At 40.9% G+C, this 9,114-nt stretch overlaps 1 protein-coding gene across 1 annotated transcript; it reads right to left on the bottom strand.

Moving 5' to 3' along the window:
• Window positions 1–703: 703 nt before the first annotated feature.
• On the bottom strand, window positions 704–7,206 carry sar1b (secretion associated, Ras related GTPase 1B; the record flags this gene model as incomplete). Its single annotated transcript, XM_035667253.1, is given in 6 exon segments — window positions 704–835; window positions 1,492–1,595; window positions 1,788–1,853; window positions 2,086–2,205; window positions 4,522–4,597; window positions 7,001–7,206. Coding segments are annotated over 5 exon segments (480 nt in total), but the record flags the coding sequence as incomplete, so codon positions are not given.
• Window positions 7,207–9,114: the final 1,908 nt, after the last annotated feature.

Genomic DNA, 9,114 nt, shown 5'->3' with positions numbered 1-9,114 from the left:
ACTTTATCGTATTGGCCTCGCATCCAGACGGATACGGCGTTTTCGGGGTGTGAAAACGGTATTTTTTGAAAACGGGTCCCAGAGTGGGAAAATCCAAAAACGCCCGATTGCCCGGAATCATCTGGACAGTGAAAACTGTTTTTTTCCCGAAACAATGACGTTTTAGCCCCGCCTCTCTAGCCTTTAACCTCAGCCGCCCCTGCTAGACGACCATTATCGTCCTCTTCTCGTGTTATGAGCTTGTTTGTAAACAGCGTGTGACCTTTATACGCATGCTCACAGCGCCACATACAGGCCTGGCATATGTACTACTGCTTTTTGGGTCGTTTTTAGTGAAATGTGTGGGCGCGATAAATTTTTCTTGGGAACGATGCCGTTCTTTTACGGAAACGACATCGTATTGGGTGAGGGCGCGTATTCGTGTGGACAGGCTTCAAGAGTGAGGTCTGGGTTTTAATGCATGTTTTAAATATGTAAAACGGCTTATTTTAATTTGCTCTTAACTTGGCAAACAGGTTAAGAAGGGAACTCCTGCAAGATAATATTTACCTTGCTAATTTAATCTTGACGTTTGGTATACAACTGCAGGGACTTGAGCCCTTTTGACACCTTAACTGAATTACTTTTGGACCATGGGAAGAACGCATTTTCCCATAGTCCAACATTGGATCTTCATGCAGTGTTATCGGCCGTGCTGACTCACCTTGCCTGTCGTCTGTCCGTACAATCCAAAAAGTTCCCTCAGCTTCTCCTCACTGATGGCCTCTGGTCTGTCGATCTTGTTGCCCAGGATCAGAATAGGCACATTTCCGATGGTCTCGTCTGTCATTAATGCCTGGAAAAGTAGAGTAGATTTGCTTTGATTTTTATCCTTAAGATGATTTAAAAAAAAACAACAACAACAACAACCCTCAGATACCACAGATACCCATGTTACACATCATCAAACTGTGATGTTTCAATGATATTTAGTGCCTTCCAGGAATGATTTTGTATTGTAATTGACTTCTACTTCTACTAGAGGGCTAACATATAGTAAAGTCGGTCAGTCATTTGTGCTTTGATGAGCTGTACCTGCTTGTTCAATTTACAAAAAATGACTTTTTATCTCTTATTTTGCTTTTATGTGTAATATTAAACAACTAGCGAACTTCACAATAGTTACCATTGCAATTTTGTTTAACTTTAAAGGCTGTTTGAATACTGCATCAGGACTATACAACTAAATACTGATATTAATTACTTCTTACTTCTGCAATACCTTACTTGAGTCAGCAGTATTTCCCTTGAGCAAAAAAAGCCACAGATTTAGAAGAATTCACAACAACAGACAACAATTAATTAATTTCACTGTAAATTAATACAACAACTAACCTACCACTATCTCAACTTTGCTGCCATAAATATCAAAGAAAAAAAGTATTTGACCAAGACTGTGGTTTCTATTTCTATGCGTTTCCACAGTGCGACAGGGAGCTAACAGGTACTTACATCGAGTTCTGCTTTTGATTCGGCCAATCTGGTGAGGTCTGCACAATCCACAAGGAAGACAATGCCATTGATGGCAGGGAGGTAGTTTTTCCACACTCTGCGGGCTGTGTGAAGCAACAAACAAATACAAAAACAAACATCGTTTTGGTCCCGCTGTCTACTTATGTTGGACACATTTTGCATTCACTCACACCACTGTGATATATCCTATTGGCCTTATGTTAGCAACACAAACAAATTGCAATCACCTAAAGGACAACTGCTAATATCTCAATCATTACTTTACACAAACATACCTTGTGCGTGGCCTCCAAGGTCGAAGGTGGTGAAAGTCATGCCAGCAATCGTCAGCTCTTCCGAGGCTGAAAGATGATAGAAAATTGTCATGAACAAATCTGACAAATCAGGCAGCTCAAACGTCACTGATACTGGCTTGACATAGTTGAGACAATATATTACCAAAATATTGTATTACCAGAATGTTACAGTATACTTAATACCCATTAAACAGTGGTTTGTTTAAAATGGTGAACATAAATGTCTGTAAATAATCTGCCTGAATTTTGTGCGTGTGCGAGAGTAGCACCAACTTACTTGGGTGTAAAGTTGGCACATGCTGTCCCAATCTGTCATCTTTAAGCATGTGCAATAGTGTCGTTTTGCCAGCATTGTCCAGGCCAAGAAATACTAACTTGCCGGATTTCTTGTACAGTCCTGAAACAAAGCCAGAAGCATTTCAGAAGGCAGGCCTGGGCACTAGAAATCTTTTTTAGACAAGCTATATCATATCATACAAAGCTTAGTGACCACAGGTAAACTCTGTTGATCAGTCATGTTGTAGTGAAGAACTTTACAATAAATAAATAAATCTTCAAAGCATAAAAGATGACGATTGACAAAAGGGTTGCCAAGCTCAGGCTTGTTGTCAGGCACGCACTCGATATTTTATTCACATAAATAGTTTCTTTGATGCTTGATGAAAACATGCACAGGTGTCTGTGCTCCACCTACTGATTTTGCCATTCTCTAGTCTCTACTTGACATTGCCACGCTCGCTGAAGTTAAGCTTGGAAAAGGGAGGTAGTACATTTGTACAATCCTTACAATAAAACTACTGTAAACTTAAAATACCCAAAGGTAGTTTCTGCTTCAAAGGAAAACCAGTTTCTACTCTTATTGTCAGTTCTCTCAGATGGGTGTACCGACGAAATGAACAGAGGAGACAAAGGTGTAACTAACTTTACTCCTTACTCAACTTTTCTGAGGAGATTACAAGGCTTTGTGTTTACCACCCTCTGAGTCAGCGCAGTGATACCCAGTGGATATGTGACTGAGTCAGCTCTACTAGACGTCACCATTACTCACAACAGCACTATGCTACCTGTCTGACAGGGAGAACAGGATCGACTGCTCCACGGGAGCATCTCGCACACAGAAACTAGAACACTGCACTTCAGGGAGAAGAGCAGCTGGTACACTTAATATGATTTTCCACCAGATTTCAGACGGACACATCAATCGCTAACACATTCAAAAAGCTGGAGTGAAAAATCAGGTCATGTTTCTGAGAGACAATATTTATGATTTCTAGAACAAACGTAAGTAACAAATTAAATCCATCATTGAAAACGTAACTGAAGTCAACGGGCCATAATTACATGCATTTCCAAATTAAATTTCACGCTTCAGAGATCTAAGTTGGTCAGTCAAAAGCGAGGTCCGGCGTGCGGCTCACAGGCCCGGTGGACGATAGGTGCACGGAGCTTCGGTGAGCAGGCATATGGAGAACGGAGGCGTGGGGTTCGGTCAGATTGCACAACGCACTTGTCAGGACTGGCAGACAGAAAAAGGGATTGTAAACGGATTGCTTTAAATTAAGGAGCAGAGTCACTTCTGCTGATTAACAGACAGGCCACTCCACCAGAAACATCTCCTGTAAATAACCAGCAGGGAGCAGACTTCAGATTTTACTTTCTACAACAATGTAGTCCCTCAAAGCTGTAGTAGGTACCTTTAATAAAAACTCTCACTATATCCTGAGAGCACATGAGACAGATAATCAGGATCCTTTCCTACTGCTTCTAATTGGCAATCCACTGCGCCTGAACAAAAACGTCAAATCAGAGCCGTCAAACACCGATTCTGATATTTTGGGTTGGTAGCTGAGCCTCATTTGAGGGGGGCGCTATCAGCAATCTTCCAATCGAATGTCAATCTGAACGCCAATCAGCTCCAGCTACATAACATAACGCCAGTGGGGGGTTGGTTTTAGTTGAACCACTTTACAGGAACATAAAGTAGCATGTGTGGCCCCAATGGGAATCAAACCCATAAGCCAGTCTGTGTTTGTGCTCTAAGCAAAGAGCTATAAAGAGCTGTTTCAGGCTGCACAGAAGCTTTTAGAAGGACCTGTGACTGCTGATGATAGTGATTCATTCATTTCTTACTACATGAACCACAGTCAGTGTGAAAGGGCTTTGTAATAATTATGAGAAGAAGAAAAACGTATGTATATATTATAAAGGGCTGAGGAGGCAGGCTTTGCTGAAAATGTTAAACTGAATGAAAGAAATCCTTTAGTGTGGATTAGCAGTTATGGAGTGGTGCCTGCTGAGCTGGTGGAGTATTTGTGTTTCAGATTTTGGTCTACGGGGTGCAGTGTGAACCAGCACTCGCAGACAAACTCTGCTTCTTCACATCGACTCGTACCACAACAGGGACGGATGTGTGCACAACACTAGGACAGACCAGTGGCTGTTACAATTAAAAGCTGTTCCTGTGATCGCTGAAGACAATCAGACTACACTCGCACTAAATCCTCTCTCAAATGACCAACTCTGTTCGTTACATAACACTTTTAAAAATAGCTTTTTGATTCTCACTACGGCAAAACACCATTTTGATGAATACAATCAGACAAAAGCAGTCAAAGTTGTTATTTCGTACTTTGTTATTAAATTATGCAGTCATTTGTTAAAGCTTTTAACACTGAGTTACTTTGAGTTAGTGTGTTTGATTACCAGTACTCACCTAAGAACTGTAGTACACTACTGAAACTGCTATAAATCCAATCAAATATGAATGACATATCCGGAGCTGTTGAATCCTGAAAAACAACACACGGGGAAAAAGCAGAGAGGTAAGAAGACATGAATGCACACAGGCGAGAAAAACAAAAGAGCCGCAGCGCGTTACTGTGGCTGTAACACCGATCGTCTTCATACAGCGAGGGAGCAAGACTGAAGAGAGGACATGCGACAAAGTGTCCTGATACGAGTCGTCTAATCATTTTCCTCACTGAATATTTATCAATAACTTTTTGTACGTAGGTACACAGAGGTTTTAAGTGGAAGCAAACACCTGTAAAATCATCATTTCATTATATGCTTAAAAACGCTGGACTGTAGGGAAAGGTGGACGTTTTAGCTTTAACTCCGGAGCGTAAATATGAAGATAAATGGACAAATGTCTACATATATTTGATTTGTTTTTTATCGTACAGATGACTGTTACTCACTACACAATATCCAGCTCTAATTATGGCTCAATACGCACATGACATTCCTAAAGTGTGCAGGGGAACCATTAAAAGACCTATCAGACAGATATTGGCAACTGGTGATAAGAACAATGATTGGCTTTCACCAACCAACGATAAGCTTGTTCCAGTAGGAGTCTTTGGACAGCAGGACAGGAGATTCACGACACCGATCACACACACCGATCTGACATCTCCTCCACAGACAACGGGAAAGGTTTCGTTCAACACAATCCACCTGCGAGGGCCGTGGAAATTAATGATGATAAGCTAGGCAGATTGTATTTCACTCACAACAAAACGGATAAAAGACGAGAGCTGCTGCGGGCGGCTGTGTGAAATCAACAGCTTGCCGTTCCTCTGTAAGATAAACTCCAGTGTTCATTTGTTAATTTAGCACAGAAACCTCCTTTTCCCCTCTTTTACACGACGTGTGAGCAAAAAGTTTCACCAAGAGTCATGAAAATCTGAGAAAATGGGGTTGAGAAAACACACTTCCTCTCTCCCGCAACCAAAGGAGAAGCTTCAAGCTGCCTCGAGGTTTCCCCCCCCCCTCTCCGCCGATGAAACCACGATGTTTGCTGCATTAGAAACACACATACTCACCGTGTGACAGTCACAGAGGCATCACAGCGAGGTGAGCCGGTGCCGAACTATAACCCCCAGTTACCTAACACGCAAACAACTCCAGGGCCAAAGTTTAAAGTGGCCAAAGTTCAAGAGCGCGCAAATACAGCTGAACTACACGTCAGCTGCTGCCACACTTCAACCCCACGTTATTATTTATGGGTTTGAACGTGTGAACCAACAAAATGTGGCAGTGGCAAACGTCGGGTTGAAGGCAGCAGACTGGACGTGGTTGACAGGATCCAGGGTTTGTTGTTTAAAGAGGATTTACATCAAAGTGACAGTAAATAAAAGAGGTGTGGCGAAAAGTGTTGGTTGCCAATTGAAGGTCAGTGAAGGTTCACGGGAGGAATCTGGCTGGAGATACCTTCAGATCAATGAGACATCTGTTATCAGTGAAATCAGATGTGTTAATGACCATTGTTCTTAGTTTCAGCACAGAGCTGTTTACGGCTAAATGAGGAGCACACATAATGACAGATTCACGTTAATAAAAAACACATTTTTAAAAGGAATTAAAAAAAAAAAAAGCTGAAATTGGGTTCCTATGTTAACTAATCAGCAGTTAGCTGAAGAAACACACACTCAGATAACAAGGGACACTTTAAAACGGGTTACTTTTACAAACATCATCAGTAACAATCCATAAAAAAAATGTGTTTCACTGCTCAAATTAACGATCAGAAACACATTTAACCTCAATCAAAACGCCATCTACTGCGAGATTTCAGGCAGGCTTTGAAGAACAAACATAACGCTATATACATATACATATATATCATGATTAAAACCCAGAAAAGAGTGAAAGAAACTGAAGTTAGACGAGGTTTTAACTCGGCTGTCAAAACGCAGCAGCGACGTTACGACCGTTACCTAAAACGGCTAACGTCAACGTGGATGATTGGGGAAAAAAAACAACAGAAAACTCCCCGAAAAAACCACCAGAACATCAAAACAACAAGTCAAATCAAAGTCACACACATACAGGGGGTAAGTGTGGTACTTATAAACCCTTGGGTGAGGCCGGCTAGCAGGCTAACTAGCAGGAAGCCACAAGCTACGTGTCATATCGACGTTGCACCCGGGGGTTAGCTCCGGTGGCTAACCTGCAGCTAGCTTCAGAAAACACCTCGCAGATAAAACTTATAAAAACCGGGAATTAGCGTTTAAAAGAGTGGGGTTTTTTTTTTTTAAAACGTCAAAGCACACAGCAGCGGGTTGCAACTTCAGTTTAAAACCCGACTGGGCTAACGTAGCACCGCTGGAGAAGAGAGATGCCCGTTCACGTAAAAGACTAAATCTAAAAATTCATCCCCTGAAAAAGCTGAATGAATCCACACTCACCCGTTTATTCAGGCGTTAGAGTAATTTACCGAACCGTGTTCGCTCTTGTAATCATGTAAGTGAGTCTTCTGGTGAGCGGGGGGGAAAGAAACAGAGAGCCTGCGAGAAGAAGCCAGGTCTTCCTCTCCTTTTTTTTTCTTCTCCGTGTTTTGTTACTGAGCCACGACAACTGCAATGGCTGAGCAGAGACCAGCCGCTTCCTGTTTATGTTTCACGATCTTCTCTCCGGCTGCAGAACTGAAGAGTGAAACGACGAGTTCTTCCTCTTTTAATACGTGTTTTATTAGGATAACTGCGACTGCCAGTTGGATGGGATGAGATGTTACTTTATTTATCCTGTATGCCCCATGGAGAACCAAGAATGACACTAAATATGTCTAATATTAGTTAATGATTGATTGAAATTGTAAAACTGGTGAATTAAAGCACTATCATCGTTCAAGTAACGTGGTGGAAAAAATATGAAGGCAGGAAGATGTAAACTTTGATTGAAAACTAAAAAGATAAAACTAGAAAAACTAAATTAGAACTTAAAACTAGCTAAATTAGCTAAAGTGGAAATTAAATATAAATAGTGCAAATCTAACTACCAGTAAAATAAAATGAGATATTCCTTTATTTATCCCCCTTATCCCCAGAGAACCAAGAATATCACTAAAAATATTGCTAATATTATTAATATTAGAAGATGTAATAACTGTAAATTAAAGTATATACACTATGCATTGTTGCAACTAAAAAACTAAAACTAAAAAACTAAAACTACTAAAGTGTGGAAATTAAATATAAAAGGTGCAAATCTAACTACCAGTAACGATAAGATGAGATATTCCTTCTATTTAATCCCCCTTAGGTGAAATTCAGGTTGACACAGTAGTGGCAAAAACAGAGAACAAAGAATATCACAGTAAAAATCATTACAATATTTATTAATATTAGAAGATGTAAAACTATAAAATGAAAAGGGTATACAACACTATCATTTTCAAGTAGTACCATGGAGGTCCAAAATATAAGGGCAGATAAATTAAACCTGTGACTAAACTCACTAAAACGGCTGGATTTAAATAAATTAATGCAAAAGCTTGGCGTTGTATGGAGTTTTAAACCAGTCTTTATCTGGGCAGGGGATGGGTACTGGGTGCTTGCCATTGTGGAAAAATGACCAACCATCAAAAACGATGCTCCCACTAGCATTCAGAGTGAGCCTATAAAGCTATCTGCCATTAAACTGAACCTCATCATGCCATTAAAAGTGTCACTGTTTCCTGGCGTGCTCCAATCATTTTGGTGACCCTTCAAAATCTAACATCACAAAGTTATTGAGCGGTACTTTGTTATTCTTTTATTTTTTTTAACCAAGATCCCCAGGCCACATCCAACTAAATAATAAAAATAAAAACAAATAATTGGGGCCCCCATGTCATCTCTCCCCCCCTGCAAGCTGTTGGCGGTTTCTCAAAAGCAAACTAAGGTAAATTCTCCACCCCTGGGGCCCGGATGCTCACAGTAGACTTTTTTCACTTTTTATTTTTTATTTTTATCATAAATATATAATGTTACATGTGTATTTATGTTTTTATTTGATTCATCATTTCGATGTTTTTACGTGTTCTTTGTTGCAAATGTGTATGTGATACTTTTTATTTTTATTTATTTTTTTTAACCAATCCCCACCACATCCAACTAATAATAATAATAAATAATAATAAACTAATTGTACATAAGACGTGGCACATCCGCGCCCTCTCTCTCTTCTCCCCCTCCTTGTTTCCCGTACGGGCCGCTGAAACCCAGAGCACCGGAGGAAATGCCCAGTGTACACACTGCCGCATGGCCCGACGGCTTTTTACGTCGCTTCCTGGCCTGGGGTGATCCCGCACTTCCGGTGAAAGGGGAGGCTAGAAGTGTCTCACACGATAACCAGTCGAGTTGCCTGTCGGCTACTCACCCGGAGCTGGGTTATAAAAACCAAAAAAACGGACTGTGGTTGGGGTGCTCCGTGGTGGTTGTGCGGCAGCAGCCGTTTATGGCGCCCTTTTGTTGTATCTGTGGCCAACCACAAGAAGTCCCGCCCGAAGAAACTGTTTTGAAAATAAAAGCAGACCGTCGGC

Source organism: Morone saxatilis, unplaced genomic scaffold (genome assembly GCF_004916995.1).
Source record: "Morone saxatilis isolate NCDOM2014 unplaced genomic scaffold, NCSU_SB_2.0 Contig20, whole genome shotgun sequence".
Taxonomy (NCBI): Eukaryota; Metazoa; Chordata; class Actinopteri; family Moronidae; genus Morone; species Morone saxatilis.
The sequence above is the reverse complement of the archived record's forward strand: the minus strand, read 5'-3'. Positions and strand labels throughout refer to the sequence as shown.